This window comes from Macaca fascicularis, chromosome 15 (genome assembly GCF_037993035.2).
Source record: "Macaca fascicularis isolate 582-1 chromosome 15, T2T-MFA8v1.1".
NCBI classification, from domain to species: Eukaryota; Metazoa; Chordata; class Mammalia; order Primates; family Cercopithecidae; genus Macaca; species Macaca fascicularis.
In genome coordinates, this window is record NC_088389.1 from 75,090,857 (window position 1) to 75,116,212 (window position 25,356).

The 25,356-nt window shown below is 36.0% G+C and overlaps 1 protein-coding gene and 1 long non-coding RNA gene across 7 annotated transcripts in view; one reads left to right on the forward strand and one right to left on the reverse strand.

The window, feature by feature from the left end:
- Window positions 1-794: 794 nt before the first annotated feature.
- Window positions 795-23,453, reverse strand: LOC123569141 (uncharacterized). Its single transcript, XR_006692689.3, has 4 exons — window positions 23,340-23,453; window positions 22,620-22,751; window positions 7,519-7,649; window positions 795-5,450 (listed from the first exon to the last, which is right to left on the reverse strand). It is a non-coding gene; the product is annotated as an uncharacterized lncRNA (long non-coding RNA).
- ELAVL2 (ELAV like RNA binding protein 2) overlaps window positions 4,986-25,356 on the forward strand; it is a 159,220-nt gene continuing 138,849 nt past the window's right edge. For all 6 annotated transcript variants that reach the window (XM_015437097.4, XM_074018109.1, XM_074018110.1 and 3 more), the window contains exon 1: window positions 4,986-5,074. Coding sequence is in view for 2 of the 6 variants with exons in the window: in XM_015437100.4 (XP_015292586.1) it covers window positions 5,048-5,074 (27 nt within the window). In the remaining 4 variants the exon portion in view is untranslated. The remainder of the gene's footprint in view (window positions 5,075-25,356) is intronic.

Consider the following 25,356-nt stretch of genomic DNA (forward strand, 5'->3'; position numbering starts at 1 on the left):
AGGTCAACAGTCCAGGACTAATTCAGGAAGTCAAGTTTGCAAACCTGGGTTCTTCCTATCTTCCTTCACTATCTTTCAGAGATTGGTCTTCAACTGGTCCATAACTGCAAGATGGTTGCTCTAGCTCCAGATATCACATATATCACATAGGAAGAAGCAGGTAGGACAAATGCAGCAAAAAGTGGTGGCAGTTGTCACTATTAGTCTTTAATCAGGAAAACAAAAGCATTTTCAGAAGGTTCCTTAGCAAATACGTATTTACATTTTTTCTTTCTTTGAGACAGAGTCTCACTCTGTTGCCTGGGCTGGGGTGCAGTGGTGTGATCTCAGCACATTACAACCTCTGCCTTCTGGGTTCAAGCAATTTTCCTGTCTCAGCCTCCCAAGTAGCTGGGATTACAGGTACACACCACCATGCCCAGCTAATTTTTGTATTTTTTAGTAGAGATGGGTTTTTGCCTTGTTGGCCAGGTTGGTCTTGAACTCCTGACCTCAGGTGATCTGCCCACCTCGGCCTCCCAAAATGCTGGGATTACAGGCATCAGCCACCACCCCTAGCCGTATTTACATTTAGTTTGCCATAACTATGTCAAACAGCTACTACTAGATGCAAAGAAAACTGGGAAATGAAATATTCAAATTTCCAGTCTCTAAATTAGAAAAAGACAAGGAGGGAGGAGGTTAAGAATTAACATCCAGTGAGGCAAATTACAATATCTGTCTCAATGGGACTGACATTTTACTAGGCAGTATGTTTTTACACTTTGTATCATTAAATCATCACAACTGTAGGAGCTGGTCCTTGTTCTTTTAATTTTACTAAAGAAGGAAGTGTGATCCAGAGTCATTAAGAGAATTGTACAAGTCACCCAGTTTATAAGCATTGGAACCAATTTCTATATGACTCTAGAAACTGCTGTCTAACTTGGGTAAAGAAATCTTAACAGCACGCAAACAAATGCTTTCTGAAAGACGAAGTATTGAACTTGCTTTTCAAAGGCAGCATGCAAGACAATCTTTAAAATCCTTACTGAATTCTTGGACATGATCTTGTTCTTACATGTAGCAGAACTTGTTGAGAACTTTCTAAAAGGATAGCCAAGGTCGCTTGGGATGAACAACTGTATTCCATTAGTCACTGAAGCCCTTATATGACTTTCAACATTCACCCACTAGTAGGAGATTTATAGACAGTGAGTTACTTATTGAATACTTAGCTTATATATTTTCCAGACTTGGTTTGCTTGTATTGATTGCAATGTAGTCCTTGATGTATGCCAAAGAAACTCTTTTGCCCTCAATTTTTTCCTGCCATACATAATGCAGAGCCTGAAATATATCACATCTATAATCCCATTAACAAAAATAGGAAATAGAACGTATTACCGTGTTCAGATATTAAACATCTTTTCCAAGTGGTACTAACACTGTCATATAGGTTATTATGGGAGAGGCTAGAAACTTTTGGTAGGACAAACATTTTTGCAGGACAGTAGTTTTTTAAAAACATATCTAAAGTGTTTTGGGGGGCTTAATATCTTTACCTCCCAGAAAAAAAAAAATGTATTTATATTTAACTGTATAATTCTGGCCAATTTGGTACAACTGTGTTCCACACTTGGCTCAAGTTCTCCTTATTAAAGCTGAGTGAGTTGGTAAGTCTTAATAATCTCCAATGGTATTAACTTTTCCCAGGTGCAATCTTATGTATCACAAGGTTAATACATTTGGTGCATAAACTTATGGGAGCTGTTTTTATACATCTTAAAATTTTCATTTGTTAAAAGCCCGGTTTCTAAATTTATGGTTCAATTACTTAAGTCTGTTTTTCAAAGTTTAAAGAAAATATCTTTCTTCCATTAGTTAGCATTCCCATTCCTTCCATTTTCCCTGACTAAATAAAGTTCAAGGTTAGAGAAGTAGACAAGAACAGAGAAAAATGAACTTAGTAAAGTGGCTATCTTCCAGGATGCCTACCATCATCATTGAAAAGTCCATTGTAAACAAACAAACTTACCTGGCCAGCTAATGAGCTACTTTTTCAAAAATATCCTAGTAGTTTTCAATCAAGATGACATATTCCAAGAAAAGTATTTAGTATCTTGCCCACCTAGGTTTTAAAGAAATGGAGAACCTTAATAATAAACTTTTGTTATGATTACAATTAATAACATACTACAAAATCAATTAACTCTCTCCACTCCCAACTATTTTATACTTATCTTTTTCATTATGCAACTTTATTACTAAAACAATGTAAGAGGAAATGTTTGGACAGTTTTCAGATGCCCTTACAAAGAACTATTTACATAAAAACAATTATTTTGCTAATTTCATACAATTATACATCATATATAATTATCTGTAATTCTTATTTTTACTCATTAAGTTATATCACTAAGGACTTCTTTTAGGCAAGCTTAAGTTGGTGTTACTGTTAGTAAATTAATTAATTAGTCAATTAATTTAGATTTCTCACTAATTCCAACTGGCCTTCTCTTGCCCCCTACCCTTTCCTTTGTATTTAATTCTAGGAAATATGCGAACAGAAGTCTGGTACTACCTTCAAAACATACAATTGTAAAAAGGTGGGAAACGCAATTGGTTAAAAAATAAATAAATAAATGAGAGGACACTTCTGAGGCCTTGCAGGTTTATGACCTGAAAGAACCACTGAGGTCAACACCACAGTGTTCCTTTCCTTTGCTGAAAGCTTTCTGACAAGGTCTCTCCTTCCCATCTATTAAAAGCGGTTTCTTATTAGAGGCAATTAAGAGCTAAAGGTTCTTTTGCCTTCCCCATGGATCAGAAGCTCTTCGAGGAGTGGCATAAAATCTTTAGTGCTATCCCATGGCCTAGAGCAGGCTGCATAACCTACACAAATTTTAACTGATTAATAAATGGCCGACATAAAAAGGGAGAGATGCTTCATTAGACATAAATACCCTGTTTACTCTCTGCTTCTTGCTTTCTCTTACTGCTATAAGACATCAATGATAAAAACATAGAAGTCTATTGCACAGAGTCAGAGAAGTGGTGCTCCATAAACTCTAATAAACATAAATAAATGGCATCCACGCGGTTCTGCAGAAATCGCTCAGGATGTCTGGAAGGTGCTCTGTAGCCACATGAAGAGCGTACAGCATCATAGTTAAGTTGGAAACGGGAGGCTGAATGTAAAATAAGTATACTTGTCCACATAGGGAAATAAGTAAGCCTGTCCTATAGCAGAAAAACCGATGCCTGTGAACTAGGTTCTTGGGACCATTAACAAAACTGAAAGGGGGTAAAATGTCAATGGGGTGGTGTCAGTGAGGTGGCAGTGAAACAAAGATCCAAGGCTCCCCTTAAAGGGGGGGGAAAGGAGAGTTTTTTTTTTGTTTTTTTGTTTTTGCCTCCCTGGGGCAGCATGGCTAGCACAGGCAAGACTGGAGACGTGAGACGTGAAGAGATGCAGTGAGACATGAAGAGACTGGAGACGTGAGACGTGAAGAGATGGAGTGACGTGAAGAATGGAGTGAGACGTGAAGAGGATGTCGGTCCGGAGAGAAAGGGAAGAGAGAGAGAGGCGGGGGTCTAGTCCCCAACGTGGTGACTAAGCTGCGCACCTGTGGGGCCGACGCTCTGAAGCGGGACGGGGGTGTTGGTCCAAAGGGGGACCCAATGGCCGGGGGAAGGAGCCCTCGCCCGACTAGAGAGTCTCCGACCCTGACACTCCCTGGCAGCCCTCCCGGGTGGGTCGGACTTTCTTTCGGTCTGGTTGCAGAGTTCTTCCCCAACTGGCTGCGCGCTGCCTGGATGCAGAACTTACTCCTGCAATCTCGGCCCCAGCCGGCGCCTCTAGGGCTGGTTTTATTTTGCTCTTCTCACCGTGCAGCCCGCCCCCGACACCGTCCCGGGCACTGGGAGGAGGGCGGCGCACGTGCAGGCGGCGTCCCGCGCCTCATGAGCAGCGCTGAGTAGGCTACGCGTGTTGACCGGCAGTTGCAAACTATTGGCCAGTTAACGTCCCGCTCGCTCCTCCACCCAACTCCACCCCGTTCTTCTCGCCCCTTCCGCCTTCGTTTTTCGATTATTAGGATCTTCTTCCTTAAGTGTTTGGATAAATTCGCCGTCCGTAATCGGTTCAGTTGGAAACTACCCGATGGTTTTCGTACTTTTTTGAACGCTGACTGCAGAAAATGGCATAGGGAGGTGGGGAAGAGGGAGGAAAGTGTGTGTGCGCGCGCGAGTGACAGGGGACAGAGACAAGAGATGGGGGGGAGAGAGAAGAGAGAGAGAGAGAGAGAGACCCCGAGACCTGAGGGGAGGGCAGGGGGCTTCCCTCTCCTGGAGGACGGACAGAATGATACATGCTGTCGTTAACAGTGTTGACCCACCCAGACCCCACCCTTCGGTTGCATCCATCATACAGTCATTACAAAGAGGTAGCGCTGTCACACTGCTTGCCCTGCTCCTGGGGCTCTCGGCTGGCTTAATGAGGTGCACCCAGCCGAGGCTATTGTGCAGCTCGAAAGAGGCAGGAACGAGACGGCAACGATCCTAGCAGCTGCTCGCAGCAGCAGCCAACCCCAGACCTCAAGTGGATGAATGCCTCTGGAAGTGTTTTCTTGGAGGAACCCATCAGGCAGTGGAAGACTGTGGCAGGGCTAGTGAACTTAGATGGGGATTTCCTCTCCTGCAGTTGAGCTGGCTGGAGGCAAGTGCAGTCACTCGGGTAATCGCGGGGATGCTGGGGGCGGGGGTGGTGGTGGTGGTGGTTTTAAGCCAGTCCACGGTCAAAAGGCGGCTTGGATCAATTTCCCCTCCAACCACTCAACTGGCCCTTTTACCTTTTGTTTTGTTAGTTTGGCTTTTCCCACCCCCACCCCCTCCCCGGTGTGTTCTGAACCGTGCTTCTTGCTCTGGGGTTTGATTGTGCCTTTAAATGTAATTCTGATTGGTGAATGTTCTCTCCTTTTTGTTGTGATTACTAGAGATACTTTAGTCCTGCCTTCCCAGTTCTGCGCCCAGCACAAGCAGTTTTGAAAATTTAAGTGCAAAAAGCATGACAAAGCAATATGAGGTTGCCGTGGTAAGTGAACTTTTAAACCGAAAATTACCATTTCTTCTCGTCTGCTCGGTCTGTGGGTGGTTTGAAGGGGAATCCTCACACACAAAGGGTTGGGGGCTGGGAGGAGGGGGTGGTTAAACAACAACAAAAAGAAACCCGTAGAAACCAGTAGTGCTAATTTTTTCTCTCTACTATGGTCAGTGGACAAGTTCTATATTTATATGTTTGATACTCTTGGGATGGTCATAGGTAAAGTGGGTGAGAGTTGGCAGTCAGCAGGGGAGAGGTGCAGGGAAGGAAGGCGAAGGGAACTAGGTTATTGTCTGGTTTCAAAAGAACTTTGTAGCTCTGACTTCCTGAACTCGGCACATCAGCTGGGTCATTCCTGATCAAAATCCTGAAGAAGAAAAGAAACAATGGGGTCATCCTCAGCCACTACAACTATCTCTGTGTACTCTCCTGCAGTTAGACCATTCTTCCTCACACTTCCTCAGGTAGCAACATTTGAAGTCATTATTCTTAGACAAATTTTAAATACTAAATGATGATGAAATAATACATTTGCAAAGTTGTGGTCTTAAAAGATTTGAGACTAGAGAAAGGAATTGCTTATTAACCCTTCTTCCCACTGCCCTTTCCTCTCCTCTCCTCCCTCTTCCCATTCATCCCACTTTTTAAAGTGTACAGATTCATTTAAGAGTCCTTCTTCAGCATCCGTTCCTAATCCCTTTTGTCTTTAATAGGAGGTATATTCCAGGGATGGACTTCCGTGTTTTGCCCCTTTATCTCATTCATTTTCCAAGAATAGGTATCCAACACAGTATTTGTGACAATGTAAACAATTCCAAGTTTGGTAAAAGACAGCCTTTGCTCTGGAGAATTCTACATTGTTTGGCCTATTCTGCACTTTTAAAAAAGGATTAATAGTGTTTAGTAGTCTTAAAAACTTTCAGTTGCCTTTTAACTTATCCAGGGCTGTTGCCATGGAGAGAACTGGGATGCCCTATATTGGAATGGACCTGACCATTTTCTGATGAGGCAAGGCCATCTAAGTTTTCTCATTTGAAGGATGGGATGGAAACAGAAATAGCCACTGAAAGGAATTGTTTTGTTGAGTCCATTCTTAATTATCTTTTTTATGTGTATAGATATAATTGCATGTGCCTGCATTTCTCAAGCCCTATTCTGAAATACTTTTAAATTGTAAACTTCCCATGATCATAGAAAACACAGAAAATAACTTAAAAAATGATTGTATTGCAATACAGCTTAATGTATTTTAGTGGGCATATATTTTAATAACTTATTTTAACAACTGACTTATTTTTTGCCTATTCTACATGAAGTTACTGTAGTTCAACAGTAACTACCACAGGAAAGTGATACCTTATGCAGTCAGCTTCCAAAGTCATCACTATTGATTTTAGTCTAGCTGTTGGCAATAACCATCCTTAAAACAGTTTTTGAGAGCTAAAACACCAAAATGGTTAAACTACTAATTTGTTGGTACAAGAGGAATCAATTCAGTAAAATTTGTGAAAAAAGAAGAGTTTATAGTATTTTATATCTTTGTATTAGCAAGAATTTCAGCTGAGAAATTTGCTTTTTCTACCCACTAATATCCTTAGACCACAGGCAGTCAGCTAGCAATGTTCTTAACTATATAATTAATTTTACATCATATTACTCAACTATCACAGGATTTAATTTTATAATTCTTAACTATACTAACACTAACTGGGGTTTTAAAATAAACATCTTGAACTATATATATACAGTGCTAAACAAAGAATTCATTATCTACTACTGATGTATAGATATTTATAAGTAAATATATGTCCTGTATATATGTAAAATTAAATTACTTTGACATGTGGAAAAAAACAATTTTATTCAGAGTTATTTTAATCATAATCTCAAACAAGCCATCAGATTTACTTAATTTTTACCTAAACACTGAAAATACTGTTTTAGTTGAAGTAATTCATTAAAAATTATTATTTAAAATAAGCTTGGTAATTGAAAATTATCTTCTAAATAATTAATAGTGCATGTAGTTTAACTGCCTTTAAAATATTTAGACTTTTTAATGCTATATATTTAATGCTATATATTCCTCATACTTTCCTCACCATAATTCTGTGCCAATTTTAGGTTTGCTAAATATTCTTAACATGGAAATTTAAAATGTAAAAGTACAATTACCAATTTTTTTCTACAAAATATGAACATTTTTATCTTCAGTATAATTGCTTTTATACCAAAATTATAAACGTTCTATTTATGTTATTGGCACATTGGAAATACAGTGCTCATGTTCTGATATTTTTCTTGAAACTCAGTTTATTAGAATAAGTTTAACAAATAGCAGAAAGCTATAATGTTCATAAGCACAAAATTCTTAAGTGTTTTCAACTAAGCAATACTCTCATAGAAAGTCATTGCTTCCAATAACAGTGACTTACTTTAAGTGAAAAAGTATTCATGCATAAAGGAGAAAAGTGAGATGTATGAAGTGGCGGTGAATGGCAGCCAGGTTATCTAATGGTACATTGCAGGTTTTGCCTTTGTACCATATCCAGGGGATGCAATGTACCTGCAAGCATAAAAGCAAAAAAGAATGGCTGAAGTGACATTATAATTTTAAAAATGCAAAAATAATCTTCATTTATTGTTTCTAATTGGTATTAAATGTAGTGTGTATCCTATGTCAAATATACAATCTAAAATCTCAAAGAAGTTGACTTTTAATAGTTAACATGTGTTGTCTACCTGCTATGACTCTTAATAGTTAACATGTGTTGTCTACCTGCTATGACTCAGTCATGAATTTAATCATATATGTAAGTGCCTTATATGCAATATCTCAGCTAATCTTCAGAACACTTTAGGTGGTAGCTTTTATTTCACTTAGAAACTGAGTACCTAAAGTAAGACAGCTCATGAACCATAAAGTGAGGATGTGAATCAAAAATCTATCTAACTCAAAAGTTGGATCCAAAGTCAAACAAAATGACAATCAAATAATAGAAAGATAAGATTTTAAAAGGCCTTCCACATAAAGCTCACATAATTGCCACAAATTCTGAGGGTAGGAATTGCCTGTCAATCTTGGCACTTTTGCAATACAACATTTTTGAAGAAAAAAGTTTCTCTGAAATATTTTTAACTGTACCCAAATTGGGTTTGGATAAATTAGCCTGGTTTGTCTGGTTATTTCTCTTTTGGGACATTAATTATGGAGAATTTATTATATTCTCGATTCTATTCCAAAAACAAAAGGAGAGAAAGATTAACTCAGTTATAGCGACAAAAGTATTTTAAAATAAATAGCAAAAATACCTACTAAATAAAAGGAAGACCTAACTGTACCCAATTTTCCTTAAAAAGGAACTTAAATAAGCCGAGTGATTTTAAAAATTTTAATGACTAAAATGGGATTTAATTTTTCATTTTCAAGACTTTTAAAATTTTGATTACACTTACATTTGGTAATGTAATAAAATCTTATGATTTTTATAGGTAGCAAATCATTTGATATTTTTACGATAATATGTATTTTCTAAGCTAGAGTTTACTTTAATATACTTAATCAATTAACTTCTAATCACAGTGATTAAGGGGGATTTTTTAAACTGCCCTCATTTCGTGAACTAAAGAAACATGTAAGTGATACAGAAAATAAAAAGTTTTAAGTAGGGCCCTACTATATGATTCCTTTTTAAACATTAAAGATGATAGACTCTCTAGTAAATACAGAGAAAACATCCTTTCCCATCAAAATGCTCTAAGTTTGACCTTTTTTATTTATAAAATCTTTGGACCTGAGAGATTGGGACATAAATATTGCCTATTCTTGGGTTTGTTTATTAGCTTAGATGTGGAGTAGAGATTGTAAGATTTTATCAAGGTAATTCATTCAAGCCTCTTTAAGTAACAATGAAATATGTTTAAGGACATCATTGACATTCAACAGAAACCTGCTCAATATTTCACTTTTCACCTGAGAAGAAATAAAAGCACTCAGAATAACTCTATCTGCACTATATGCAATAAATGGGCTCCTGAGTTGTTTTGTGTAAATCTTTCTTTAAAAATTGCCTTTTTTTAAAAAAAAGCAGAGTGCTCACATGTTAAAAGAGTATTTGAATTAATGATCTTGTTATGTGAATGACTTAAAAAAATTGATACATCCATTTTATAAGTTTCAATTTTTTATAAAGTGAAACCATCCAAATTAATCATGTTTAAACCTCATTACTGTGAGAGTACTAGTAGATTTTTTTTAAGTCAGATAATTTTGGAATTTTAAGAACCAGGTTATAAAGGGGAGAATTATGAGGTTTGAGCATTTCAACCCCACAGTATTCTAGCATTCAACCACTCTGTTTCACTTTGATCTTGGAAAAACCCCTGAATTTTTACCCCTCTCAAAACTAATTTTAGTTACTGGTCTAATTTTAAATAAAATTCAGGCCACTTTTTTTAATAGCTAATAAAGTGTTCATATAATTTTCTGTTTCATCCCTTGATGTGGAAATTTATATTACATGATTATGTACTAAAATCATACAACCATCTATACAATTTTTCTTTCCATTCAAATTCATTAGTGCACAAATCTGTCTATATAAATGATGAATATATGTAACTATACATATAAAAGTTATGGTTATAGCAATATGAAGCTAAAAGGGGAAGTTATTGTTCAGCTTTAAATTTATGATATAATTAATTCCTCAAAACATAATTTTATCTAATGATAAGAATATTAACTATTACTAACTACAAATCCAGGAGTATTTTAGGATAGGTCTTCTGGAGTCTATTTTCTTCTACCTCTCCATTATTGCTTTGTCATAACTGTACAAAATGATAATTTCACTTGGAAAACTGGTAGGAAAAATGTGAATTATGTTAAAAGTAAGAAAAAAAGAAAGGATCTTAAGGAAGTTCCTGCATAGGTCCTGGAATCCTTGAAGCTATGCACCACAATTATCCCTGTAAATCCTTTTGAATATAAAATCATCACATTTTGTGTTCAAAGTAAAGTTATATGTTGTAGATTTTCAAAGCCTCTCAGAGCATTACAGAAAGGGCAGAGTAACACAAGCTAGATACCGCCTCACTTGACAGACATTGACAAAGCCTGAGAAGGCAGTGTTAATGCTTTTAATTTTTTAAAAATAGAGATTATAAAGTTAATGAAACCTGAGGTCATTACCATTAAGAACTAAGAACTCAGCTTTTCAAGTGTTTTCAGTAAAAATAATTAACTATGGGATAGGTAGTTTAAAGAGCTGATTAACATTATAAATATTTAACAAAATCTAAAATACTACCATGATCCTTTGTTAAAGATAATTAGAGCTAAGATTGCTACAAAAATATAGACTTTTGAATTTCTAATTTCTCAGTGCTTAATTTATCATTAAATCTTACACTGTTGTAGAGATGATATTTAATATATAAGTTTGATTCCTACCATGAATACCACATTTTGATGTCTTAGAATGCAGTGAATGATACACTTCACTCAGCAGACATTATTACATGCTTACTGGGTTAGGCACAGTGCTAGAACCTGATAATACTTGGCTGGAGAAGATGGCTGTGCTGTCAAGTAATGCATACTCTGTGTAAGAGATAGAGATGTCAACAGATGGTTATAACGTAGTGAGATAATTGGTATCAGAGATATGTAAAAAGTGTTTTTAGGAGCACAGAAGAAGCTATCGCTAACATGCCTGTGGTTGGCTTTAGTGTGGTGTTCAGGAAGGCTTCTCAGTGGCGGTGGAATTTTGCTTACTGACTTTTTTTTTTCCATTTTAAAGAAATGTAACAGTGGCTCTTCAAATAATATATAGAAAGATGAAGTATATATTTTTCTTGTCTTTACATATTGATATGTACTTATAATGAGAGAGAACAAGTTTTCTGTGTAGGATGCTGAGTTGTTCAAGATTCATTAGTGTAATTTCTCAGATACACTGCCTTTGACAAATGTGCACAGCCGGGAAAGCCTTTAATATATTGATTATGTTAGTGTTTTGTTGCTAGTAGCATAATGGATAAAGCAAAGGCCCCATTTTCATTCTTCTATGCTCTACCAAAAAAAAAAAAAAAGTATCTTGTAAACTGTGAAAGGCACACAAAAGCAGATATAATTAAATAATGTAAATGATGAGGGAGGTTGCCTGTGATCTGGGCTACAGTTAGAAAGGGGGGTGTAAGAAAGAGATTGTTTGAGAGGAAATGATATGAAAATATTTTAAAATAGGAAACAGAGTTCTGTTTTATAACAATAGATTATCAACTTAAGCAATTTCACTTTCCTTTGTATTACTTTCACATCTGCAGTGGAGGAGAAGGGAAGTACTATTAATCTGAAATTTTCCTTATTTATAAGTAAGTTATACCAGTGATCAGAACAAAATTTGTTTCTTAAACTCCTAAACACGTGTAGTTTTACTGTAAAAAACCTTCACTTCAGAGTGATTAGTACTTTGTGTGAATATCATTATGCATTTTGCTCTCTGATATCTTGACAATACAGTTTAGCTTATTCCCTCTGGGATTCTCTCCTGGCAACAGTTTTTTATTTCCCTGTGTTCATTTTTAGGAAAATCCTCTCAACATTGTTATAAGTATTATTTTATAGGAAGGAAGTATGTAAAATACTCTTGAACTCATTTTACTTGTGAGTTTGAATAGCATTCAGATTAGAATGATTTCCCCAGAATTTTGTAGGCTTGCCCAATCCAGCTGTATATTTTATATGCTAATGTAAATTCTATTTTTGTTCCCCTTGGGGGTTTAAGTGATTATAATTGTTGCTCTTCAAAAGCCAAACAGATGATGATTGCTGCTTCAGGAGTATACCAAAAGAAACTGGCTTTCATTAAACCTGCTCATCCACTTCCTAATTATCTCCATTTTATCTAGCTAAGAAGCAGGAAAAAATGGCAAGTACAGTTCATTGAAGCCAGTTCAGTTATTTAAACATCGCTTTATTGAACTAGCAGGAGGTGTTAAAGTAGGGGGAATGTTTTCATTCTAACACTGATATGTAGCCAGTGGCCCAACTCAAGAGTTAGTTGAGCATCAAATGCCAGAGGCCATAGAGAATGAGAAGGGAGAGATTTTGAGTTATTCTGAGAGGAGTCCTCTAGTGGATGCAATAAATAGTGCTGCAGTGACAGCTATTCTGAAATATTCTTTTTGTTTGTTTTTCTTTCTATAAAATTAAAATGGAGTTAGCTATTTAGTATCCACTAAGAAGCACCCAGAAATGCACTCTGAGTGAAAAGGAAATTTCCTATATATGTGAAAAAAAAAGAGATATATATTGATAAATTCTAAAAGGACAGCAAATTCCTGAGACTGGCCAATATCAAGGGTGCCTCAGGTAACATAAGCCTTGAGATCTGGCCATGAGTCAGAAAGTAGATTCTCATGGAGGCTGGTTTTCCTCAACAGGGAGACCGTCTCTACCATTTGGGGGACAGTGGCTCTGAGATCTGTTCTCCAGTCTTCTAGGGTGGCCTTGGAGTTGAGTTGCACTGGAACTTGTTTCTGATCCCTTTACTGGCTGTCCTCCTGATGGCACAGAGAGGGTCCTTGAACTCTCACTCAGGGGAACAGAAAAATGTCAGAGTCAACAGCTGTTCAGCTTCCAGCTGTGACAATGCAATTCTCTGCTGGTTAAACGAAAAACTCTGAAGGGGCTCTTTCCTCTCTGAAATTTCAAAGAGCCACGTTTTTGAAACTAATTGTCTCAGGCAAGACTTAGATAAAACCTTATATTCATAAACAAAAAAGGAAATGGAAGGTTCTGCATTTTCTATAGATTTTCTTTTTCGTGTTCCATGATATTTCAGCAAGTGTCAGGCAATTTCACTTTTTGAAGTTTTAACATAGAGTTCTTATCTGATGAGTTGATTTTGAAATTTTCAAGAATCATATTGAAAAAGAAAAAGTTTACTTAAGTTTAAAAAAGGAAATATGTTCCTGACAGGCATTTGTATAATTTACTAGAAAGTTATATACATTAAAAATTATTTTCCTCTAATTTCTCATGCCAATAAAAAATTTTTCCAGTGTTCTTAGATTTACTTTTCTTTTAGCTTTACAATAACCCTACAAAGTAAAACAAGTAAACACAATCATTCGCTTTATATGTAGAAACACAGTGATTCACAAAAAGTTTAAAAACTAGAATCTGAGCATACCAACTCCCTCATCGACATCTTGACCAGCATCTCCTTGATCTACCAACAGCTTGCCAATACATGATGTTGAATTATATTTAGATTGCAGAGTCATTTCTAAACCCCGAGGGTAGGGAGTCCCCAGAGAATAAGTATTGTCCCAATGAGCCCTAAGGTAATCTATGCAGTTTGCATTCTTAAATCCACAGAGAGGATATAACAATAGTCTTGTTCTCTAGAAACTCTAAATTAAAACTCTGTCTGGTGGTGTAGCAGCATTGGAATTTCTCTGAATTCCAGTATAGAGATATGCCAGGGTATAAATCACTCTGGTTTCCTACCAAGAAGGCCTATAAATGCCGTAAGTCTGAGAATGTACCAGCTACACCCAGACTTGCCCTAGGAACAAATGGTGGAAACTATCTGATTTGTTTCCTCACCTCCTTATCATCTTCTCTTGATACTTTTAGGATCTGACTGTCCTTTGTTCCCCTAGGCTTACACTGCCACCTTTACTGACATTGCTAATACCCAAGATCTACTAGGACATATCTCTTTCCCTTCCAAGGTAACAGGTTGTTCATCTAATAAATTAGTCTCCACTGAGGGGAAGATATTAAGGAGAGTCCTGATTTCTGTTAATATTTAAAATTGGCTCTTAAGGAAAATGTGCGTGTTTCTGTTAAACAATCATGGTGAGTAACTTGTGGGGTGGTCATGTCAGTCCAACATGTATATTTTTCTGGTAGTTTTTTTTTTCTTAACAGCATGGCACCACCTGATCTCTATCATTGAGGAGAGTGCTTACTTGAAGTAGCACAGTTAGAAATGAACTAACTCAAAAGGAAAATATAACTGAAAAAACTGATTAAGTAATTTTGGCTTATCTGCCTATGTTTATTAAATAGAAGTAACAAACATAACAAACACTAGAATATATCTATGCCAGTGGAATGACTACAATTTCCCAGGGTTATCTCACAGGTTCTTTCATTTTACTAACAGGAAGTTGTAGAAAATCACACTTATTCTGTGACCTCATAGCAATATGAATGTAAATAAAATCTTTGAAAGATATCCTAGTTAAATCTTTTTCAGTATAAAACAAAGTATAAAATCGGCATTTTTTCCAATTAATCTGCTCAGCAGAGATAACAGAACCAAAATAGTTCAAGCCACTGTTTAACCCCATGTAAATTGCACAACTGAAAAACCTGTACTGATTTTTGCTCTAAATCAGTTGTTCATCAGAATCAACTGTGGAGCTTTTCATACACATATATGCTTAGATTACACCTCAGAATTACAGTGAAATCTCTTGAGGTAGAGGGGAAGCATCTGAACTTGAAAAGAAAAAACCTCACAGGTAGGTTGAGGCATTGTTGCACAGCCATGTGTGAGAATCAGTGGGTTTTCCTTTATCCAGTTGTGTCATCTAATGAAGATTCACTCTGTGCCAGGTACTTGACAAATACTTTAGTCACTTAATGCTCACAACAGCCCTAAAAGGTAGGTTATTTTTAATACCCATTTTAAGAATGAGAAAGCTGAGGCTTAGAGAGGTTGGGCAACTTGCCCAAAGTCATATACCAAGGACACAGGAGAGGGAGAACCAGAATTCAGGTCTGCGTGAATACGTTTAACCGAGACAACCGTGAACTTGAAAGGCCTTTTTAATATACAGATTCAAAATGTATGGCCGTATTTTATAGCTGTAATTTCCAACCTAGAAGCTTCAATTTTGCTGCTTTGATTACCCTAAGAATATCTGGAGCGTACAGGGATTGTTTCATTTTATGGCCTTAAAAGAGAGCCACTATATTCATGTGAAAGAAGACATGGTCTAATAGGTAAAAGATACTTTAAAATTATAGGTAAAATGTTTTGCTTTCTTTATATAAAGGTCATAGATGACTTTCTATCTCAGTTCTTAATTCAGAAACTCAAGGAGCTGCTGTAAACTACTGTAATTTCATTGTAAAAATTATTCAGATATGAGGCAGAAGAGCATGATTTTCCTTTCAGGTCAATTTCTTATAAAAAATAATAATTGTGTAAAATCATTGCTGATAAATGCAGTTTCCAGTGTGGACTGTGCAATTTTAGGATTTGTTCTTTTTGATTTGGGACTGACACCAATATTTAGAATAGTGATGACTCATGTCTAGGACTGAAATTTGTTTTTCATGGGTTTATATAGTTTTCCTCTTGAATTGCACCAAAAATGGTTTTTTAATTGGCTTTAACTCATGCCCAATAAATTGGACGAAAATTGATTGCCGCAGTCATGTTTGGTTTAAAATTATTCAAGACTGCACCATGAGTCAAATGAGTGCCTGAGTGAGGGCAGCGACACTTTACGTCCTCTGTATATGACAAATAAGTTTTTTTTTTTTAAATGGTCGTCATTCATATCTTACAATTAATATATGTCTGTGGTTTATAAAACTTAAAAGATAACAGAACACATTAAAATACATCATATTAAAAAATAAGTTTATTTTTGTATTTTTTCTTAGTACCTTCTTTTCTAGTTCTACCAATGTCATAAATCTAATAACAGTATTCCTTTTAAGATAAATAATACCTGTTAGATAGCTGTTGTTAAATTCTTGGTCATGGTATTAGAATATTTCTAAATAGCAAAACGAAATAAGTAAGAATGTTCAGAAACTGTGCCATCAGTCACAGTTGAGATATTGAGCCAGTTTTCCATTCTCTGAAGAGTGATTTTAAAGACAAAAATTAAACAATATGAAAATTGAATTAACTCAGGTGACTGTTTAGGACATTGAAATAGCAATTCACTAATGGTACCTGTCTGGAAGCCAGTTTTTGTTCAATCTCATTATAATTATTTACTGTATTATGGTTTTCACTTACTTATATGCCATAGAAATATAAGCAAATCACTTTAAGGGTTTTGCTGGCTGGGAATGAAGGTTCGTTTTATGAGATTCTTGAGCAATTTGAGAAAAGATTTAATAGGGAAAACGAAATGATTAATTCATTGAAAAGAAGAACATTCCTTGGCCATAATACAGATAGTAAGTGAAAGAAATAATTTATTTTATGGTATATAATTAATATTAGGCAATTTTAATTGGACAGGATAGTTATACCTGATATTGTTGTCTAAGAAAATGGTAGAGCAATTTCTGAGATTTTTGTCATATCTATTTTTCATGTGTATTAAATCTCAATGTGTTTTTATAAGTGAATGTTACTGTGTTTATAAACTGTAAAGCTCACAGGGTGTTACTCTGACCTCTCTCTTTATCTAAGTTGTCTTTTAAGAGGTCACTGGTCCTTACCATCCAGCATCTAGCACCTGCTCCCACCTGGTGGCTGTAGGCCCTCAAGCTTGAGCTGTAGAGTTTTTTCTTTCTGAAACAATAAACTACCTGTTTTTCTGATTTATGAATAAGAATGCATGCTCAGAATTTTCACAAACCCAATAATGCAGAAAATGTAAAGAAAAAAAGTGACTATAAATCCAACTCCCATTACCTCAAAATAGCCACTGTTTAGTGTTCTAGTAAACATCCTTTGTATGATGTTTAATATGCTTAATAATCTTTCATAAATATCTTCACATTTCATTACATAATAAACACTACTTTTTTAATGGCTTTGTAACTGTTTACTATATGGAGTAGACATCTTAAAATATGTAAAAGCTAAGTAATTAAACCACAAAACAATGTTACCTGCTGGTTAGAACAGTCAAGGACATCTTATATAAAATATTTCTCAAAATTCTATTATATTTGACCTGAATCTTTTTAAAGGAACAAATCATCCAACTATAAATTTTCTCTCTCTTCTATTTGTCAGCAGTAGAGAGCATGGCAAGGTATAGGAGTATGATTATTTCTGAAATATAAAGGAGAGCTTTATCTGTTTATGTTCATTGTAATATCTATTTTCCGTAGGCTTTTGTTCTCTTGCAAGTGTTATGTCATCTGTAATTTCTGTTTTATTTCTTTAAAATTACAACATTGTACATCTGGAAGTACCTTAGAGGTACTCTAATAAATAGTGGCTAAGGAAGGACTTGGGCCCTAGAAACAGCCTGTTTATGGTGAAATCCCAGCTCTGTTAATTTCTAGCTGTGTTATCTTGGGCAAATTACTTAACTTCCTTAGTTTCCTTATCTGTAAAATGATAAAATTCTTGTGAGGGTTAACTGATTTAATGCATGTAGAGCATTAGAATGCCACCTAGCTTACATTATTATTACTAATCTAGTCTCCTCCCGGGAATCATGAAGTTTAGTCAGAGTGACTTTCTGAAGAGAATCAGCTAGTTAGTGGGAGAAATAATACTAGGACTCATGTCCCCTTTCTCCACATCTAGAGATCTTTGCTTAATGCCACAGTGCGTGCTTTCCCAGCAGTGTTTTCAATGCCCTCCCTTAGGCACAAAGGTATCTTAGAGGCATCCAGGGCTATGTAGAGCACCAGCCTGACAGGCTTTTGTCCCTGGTTTCTCTCCCTCACAGCTTCTGTGGACTCGTCCGTGGGCTCGTTGTCTCAGAAACATTATATGCTGAGAGCCCTATCTCTTTCCCAGTGCTGGTGGAAATATTTTGGCCATCAAAACACTTTCATTATTGTCAGTGTCATGAACCCTTCTTCTATACCTGTCAGTCTTTTCCTCATATCTATTATAGTCTGACTCTGCCACCTCATTGCAAGGAGTCTCGAATTTTCGACGAAAGCTTCTTAACCCTGCTTATATGTTGGTTCTAATTCCTCTACCTTTGGGTATCTTTCTGGTTGGCATTTCTAAAATTCACAGTTGTCAATAGGTGTATCCTGTTTCTAATAGTTGTATATCTGTACTTCCCTCTACTGGCTTTCAAAGCCAGCATAATGTGACAACACAATACCCACAAACCTGATTTCCTATGCTTTGTAGCCTACTTCTTCTACTATAGACAGGCTGGTATACTCCAACAAATTCTTGTAATTTTCACCTCTCAACCTCCTTTTATTTGCTCTAAACCCCCCCCCCCCACACACACACACATGCATGCACATACACCCAATTGAGTAGATTTATATAAAGACCTTTTAAAACCAATGACTGAACACTATAATATATATGAGTATTTTCCTCTTTCATACAAACCTTACAAAGAGGCTCAAACTTTCATGTATCCTTTTGATATAACTAATATGGAGACACATGTATCTTTTCATATTCATTTTACATCTAGAAATATTAGTATTCAGTATACATCAGGACTCTATAAGTTAAATAATAAGCACTGACATAAAAGAAAGTTTTTTATTGTTTGCACAAGGAATCTAGAAATACCATCTAGAGGAAAAAATTCACAGTAAATTGTGTCAAAGTAATTCAAGGAAATGTCTATTTGTTACTCACGCAGCTTAAACAGTCTATAACACCATTCATTTGTGTTACATCTTCCAACTCACATTTACAAAAACTGACATTTCAAGCAACCATATTCTCTAATTTCTCATACTAGAATGACAATGATCAAAGGTATAGAATATTATTTCTATTACAACAGTATCCTCAGCCTCATCAGAGAAATGGATTTTCTACTTAATCACATCAACATGAAGAGTTAAGAGGGGTTAGTGTGAAATGGCAATAAACAGCAGCACTGGCTGTTCTGTGTGCATGCGTATGTGTTTCTTCTTGGTGCTAATTACACTTGCTCATAGAAGTCTGGCAGTCACATGACTGGGCTTGACCTTGAGTGGATCAATTTTATTAAATTATATGATACATTTAAGATGCAGACAGATGCCCATTGAAGCTTAAAACAAAAACATTAAGTCTGTTTTCTGTTGTTACCTACAATGAATTTAGATCTCTAAAAGTTTAAGGTTCATTCTTTTATAAGGCTGCAAAATATTTCCTTCCATTTCACTTACTCACTGAACACAGCTATAGCTCCATCTATATCAATTCATAGCAGTGTAAGCCCAGGAGGGAACTGCAAAACTATAAAGCATAAGCAAGTTTTAGTATTCTTCTGATATTCTATATTTTATAATGTCAAGTGGATGTTAGTTATACACTTTTGTTTTATTCAAAACAAAAAAAAAACCATTATAAAAAGCCCTTTATATAATCTACCTCTATATTCCTTTAGATATTTATTCTGATAGATTTTTCAAGCACCATCTAAATAGAAAACTAGAGCAGAAAATACTGTTAGCCTATGTAAATGGAATAAAGATAATAGCCTATAAAAATATATGTGGAAATGGGAGAATGAGCCGAGGGAGAGGTGAGTGATAAGTAGATTGGAACTAGTTCCTTTCAATGCCATAAATGAGTAATAACCTTTAAAATCTTGCCTTAGAAATTAACACATAATTGTAAATAAGAATAATGTATGCATATATAAAATTGAATAATAAAAGTGTCTCAACATAAAATCAAAATATTTTAATTTGATTAGACTGTGATGGTATATATTTGACTCAACTTGATTTCATCAAGTAATTAACTGAATTATAAGCTATAGTTAATGCCAAACACTAATGTTTGAGCCTAACTAAAGTAACAGTAGCCATAATTAATGCCAAAAACAGTAAGATTGCAGAAAGACTGACATCCGGGAAAACTATTTCTATTAACCTTAGAAATGTTACCTAAATTCCTAATGCCTCTGTTATGCCCCCTGAAAATGAGAGATAATTTATGTCCTTCTTTACTTCCTGGGGTTACAGTGATAAATATGTAGAAGTACTTTGAGCTTTTTGTGATAAAAGGTACGATAAAAATCTAAGGTTTTTTTTTTTTTATTATATCAATCAAATGGGATCTCAGACTCAGTTCCTTTTTGAAGACCCACAACTTTTTATGGGTGAATCATGAAATTGTATTGGGAAATATATTGAAGTCACATAACAGGGCAGATAGAAGACTTTATGCCTTTTGGTGCCTTTTAAACTTGGTTGCAATTAGAAATGTGAGATAATATTTATCATGAAATATATTAGTTGGGACATTAATGAGAGCTAATGAAAATATTTAAGAGACAGTATGCAAAGGCAGGAATTCTAATTCTGGCTCCATCAAATAAATGTGATAAGTTACCATTTTTGTTCTCATAATTGTAGTTACCATATATTGACTGCTTCCTCCATGCCAGGAAGTTTTGAGTATTTTATACTGATGATTACATCTAACCTCACAGTGATTCTAAATTAAGCATTATTATCACAATTTTATAGATTAGAAAATCAAGGTTTAGAAGCAATAAAGTAACTTGTCCAAGGCCCCGTGAAATCAAGTTCAAATCCACGTGTCTAAAGTCAAAACCCAAGCCACTAGCAATTTGCAAAACTGTAGCTCCTAGAAGGATAATATCCCTTCTATGATATTCCTACAAAAAGGAGTAATTTTTTGACAAGTTATATTATTTAAAAAGTGATTTTGTGCAAAAATTTGTAAGGATAAAAAATAACAACAACATAAACCAGACACACTGTGAATATGCATTATACAATATATTAACAGAGTTATTTAAACCTCTCAAATTTTCTATTTACTATCATTTCCTAAAATATAATCTGATTTCCTTCAAGCATTTATTGTCTCTAATCTAATATTGTTATTCTGGCACATGCTAGGCACTCAGAGGATGCTGAATCAAATTGAAATGGGCCTTTTGTCAAAGATTAAGAAAAATATTTAGAAATACTAAGGGATTATGTATTGCTCCTTTGACCCTTACCTGATGATAAATGTTATATCCGGAAGGACATAATTAGTTATGTGTGATATTTTTGGTAATAGAATTATAATCAGTCATTAAACAAAAACATTAAGACTTTTGGATATTTCAAAAGTTTCCAACATTTTTGCCTTAATACATCATAGGAAGATTGTTTGCCTTAAAAATATAATATCCCATTTCTCACAGAGGGGGATTAATAATTGAAAATCCTTTAAAAAACTAACTTTACATTTTTAGTTATTTTTTATTTTTCATCATTTATAATGAATTGCTATGCCTTTAGAAACCATATATAGCATTCGCTTTGTGACAAAAAAGTATATAAAAACAAGATTTTTTATACTAATTTCATGCTAAAAGATTTTATGTTCATAATGAAAATGTCACTTCTTAAAATTATCTTAGTTTTGAAACGCTATAATTTAAATTTATAAAGTATCTTCACATTTCAAACTTAGCGACAGTGTATCTTTTCATCTTTATGCAAATTCACATCTTAAAAAAGTCTTACCTGTATTAAAGAATAGTTTAAGCTGTCCGTTGTGTGCATATTTTCAATTTGATTAAGAAAAAAATAAAAATCATAGCTTAAGGGGCTTATTAAAGCTGGTAATTCAAACTGTTTTCTAACAAGCAGAAAAATATCTTTGTTATCAGATTATTGGAGATAATATAATACTGCCTAAAATGCTGGAATTCATTAAAATAATATTTCTTAATATACATATATAGTAGCCATTATTTAAACCAATATAACTTTATGGAAAATGATGGTATGGAAAGGAAAAGTTAGCTTACATAACCATAAATTTCTCTCTCATTAAAGGATACACAAGGCACAAATTCATCCATACACTTAAATTTAAAAGAATAAAAAAAACCCAAACACCTATTTTTTGTTAGATATGAAGGATTTTTGCATATAACAATTCAACAGAAATGTCTTTGAGATTTCATGACCTATATTTATTTGCTTACTACCCTATGAATAATCAAATAACAACTTCAAAGTTTATAATTGTTTTTAATTCAAGTAGTTTAATAGTTGCTAAAATTTGTGACAGCATGTTAAAATTTTTCTCATCATTTTTTCCAACAAATTCATTTTTTATTTTTCCTTAGCCTAAAGTGATATAAGCCTTTATATTGTCAGTTAAGTGCATTCTGACATTGGTCACATTTTTGAAGTTAAACAAAATAAAAATTGATTCATTTTCTAAAGCTGCATTAACTATGTATTGTCAGCTGAAGGTAAATTTTATAAATGTTTCTAAGACTTAAAATGTAAATGCCCTTGTGGAAAATGCCATGTATCTTCTCATACTTGCTATGCACCTCATAAATGGACACCAACGAACTTGCAATTCACTTAAGACACAAAGAACAAGGTACAACACTAAGACATTAATGAATCAAGACGACAATGTCACTGGCTATATGCTGGTCATTACACATATTAAATATTTGTGAAAACATCTATTTAAATAATGCATAAAATTTCAAACCTCATATCCCAAAGAGCAGCAGAAAAATGTAGATATAAAGTGTGCGGTAAGAATCAGGTATGTGTTAGAGTACATACCTGGGATTTTTTTTGTTTCCTGTATTATCCTATAGTAATTACCTGGGTAAAGGGAGGAGGGAGTTGAAAAATAACTGTTATTCCTGTAAGTAGGTAAGCAGATTCTTTCCTGTAGATGACAACTTCTTAGGCTATTGTAAAAATCATCCTGGAATCTCTCCCGTGGCCCTATCACTGCAACCAAAAGGACAGGTTAACTTCAATTTATGGTAACTCCTCTGTATCCGGTTGATCTGCTTTTCTTTCAACGATAGGAAAACTTTAGAGTCCATTTGATATCCACTTCCCCTCACCCCTGCTCAGATGAAGACGGAATTCCCTTTTATACCAGACTGATTTAAATTGTCCCTTGATCTCTTATCACACCAAACTTTACACAACTCCATACTGTACTTTTCAATTTGTTTATTCATAGTAGCTATGATTAGGAATCATGGCCAGATGCTGTGTCCCTTTTCCACTTCTCCTCACAGCTTCCCTTCCCCAAATAATTTTTAAGCCCCGTGGGCTTTTTCTTCTCTCTCACTGCCCCCTCCCACTACATTTTTTTTAAAACAATATTCCATTCCAGGCGCCCCCTCTGCCTGCCGAAAGCATTTTAATGACAGTTTACTTTAGCGGTCTATCAGCAGACTGCTGCCTCTGCCACCTGAATTTCAATTTCTTAATTTACAGCCCAGATAAAACAGAATGGAGCAGGATCTGGGCTTCTCTCTACATTGGGTTGGCCTTATCAAGCGTGAAGTTTGGCGCATTGCAAACCTATTCAAGTGATTATCTGTTGAGGACCTCTCGAGCCATCTCCATCTCTGCAGCGGGCTGATAAGACAGCTGTTTCTCTAGCCGCTGTGTCTCCCCGGGCCTCAGTCTTCTTCTGATACAAACTCCGCCTTTGTCACCGTGGCCCGGTGCCGGCACTTGCTCTGTGGGGCAAGGGTTTGATCTGAACACACGTGGGGGTAAAAGTGTGAGCGCGTGTGAGAGCCGAAGAGGGAGGAATGAGGGGGGGAGGGCCAGGAGAGCGTGAGGGGGAGGAGGGAAAGAGTTAGAGACCGGAGGGAGGTGGGGGGCAGGGCGGCGTGCCGAGCGCCCTGGATGGCTCTGATTGACTGGTTGCTCAGCCCGGCTTTATTATTTCAAATTAGACGTGTATCGCACACAAGTGGAAACATAAATCTTCAATATAAGAAAGAGCCTCCGAGCATCGGAAGCAGAAAAACCGTTTCATCGGAGGTCCCGGTAAAGGGGCCGGAGAAAAGACTGATTACTACCAGCTGAGACAGATGGTTTCCTTTAACTTTGGAAACTGCTATTTTTAATTGCTTGTATTAATTTTGCATGAGATGTATCGGCTCCAGGGGGAAGCTTAAAGAAGGCTGTTAGTATCCCTGAAAGAAACGGACCTGAGGCTCTGATTTGCCCTTTTTCACCTCCGGTTTTTGTTTTGTTTGTTTGTTTTTTGTTTTTTCCTTCACCCTCGCCTAGTCGCCTAGATTTTCTCTTTGCATGCTCAGGAAAGACGTGAGTCTATCCTCCTAAAAGTTGCTATTGAGTAAAAGACGGGAGGGAAATCTGGGGACATTTGTGAGAGCGTCTACATAAAATAATCGTCGATCTGAGGCTGCAAATATATTTCCTAGACACTCTGGGACATGTGCAACAGATCTTAGTCTGAATATCTGCAGGCAAATCATCTAAAGGAGAATGAACCTCATACATTGGTCCAGGAAAAAAAAAAGTGTGTGTGTAGGTGGGGGGGCTGGGAAGGGAGAACCAACCTAAGCTGGTCTCAAAGATTTACCGCGACACTAGTTACATTTTTAAAAAGAACATTTAAATGAACAACTCATGTGTCTTTAAGTTTGAACAGCAACCTCAGGATTCAGGGGGAATATTCGTTGAGTGTGCTCTCTTACTTTACAGTCTTTCCCCCTTGAACAGGAGTTTAAAGACACAATGTAAAGAGAAAGTAAAGGATGTTTGAGATCCCGCTCACTGCCGCCCCGGCACTGTCCCCAACGAAAGTGTTTGCAATGTAAAGAATCTTTCGCAAAATAGTCTTGGGAGTCACTCACCTTCGAGTAAAAGGCTTTACCCCTTTGCTAGGGGTTGGAAGGAGCAGTGAGAAGAACCGGGGGAAGGGAGCAAGGGTGAGCAGATAGGCATTTTTGCTGCAATTCCAGCTGGGAAATTCGAGGATTAAAAACTCTGGAGCAGGTTTACCAGACTTTTCGAAGACTACCTGGATTTGCATTTATTTTGCATGAACACTCTGAAGAAAGGCGGGCTCACGCCGGCAAGGGAGTGTATGTAAAAGAGGACAGTGGAAGGTGCGCAGCCAGTTCGGGGCTCTAACTCTCCTGGCGGTTTGTCACGATGGCTGAGTCCTAAGAAAAGCCAGCCTAAGTCAAAATAAATGAGTTTCTGTGGAGTAGGACAGTCTTTTCCACAAAGTCCCGTAGAAAGAAACATTCCCAAGACGCGCAGTTTCCGTGTCTCACAGAAAGGGACAGAAAACACTGTGTCAAGCTTTGCAAATCTTAATTTGAGGGCTGCTCGTCTCTGTCCATGGTGCTAATTCTTGCCTCTCTCTCTTGCATGGTTGCCATGGTATAAATTCACACTGGTGTCAATTTTCACAACTTTTCCCCCCTTACAGTGGAAGGCAAGTCCACATACTACTTTAAGAAGAATAAAAGAGTAATCAGCAAGGTATATGATATCTGTATTTCTCATGCAGACATTAAACTATCACATGTCCAATATTATGAACCACAAC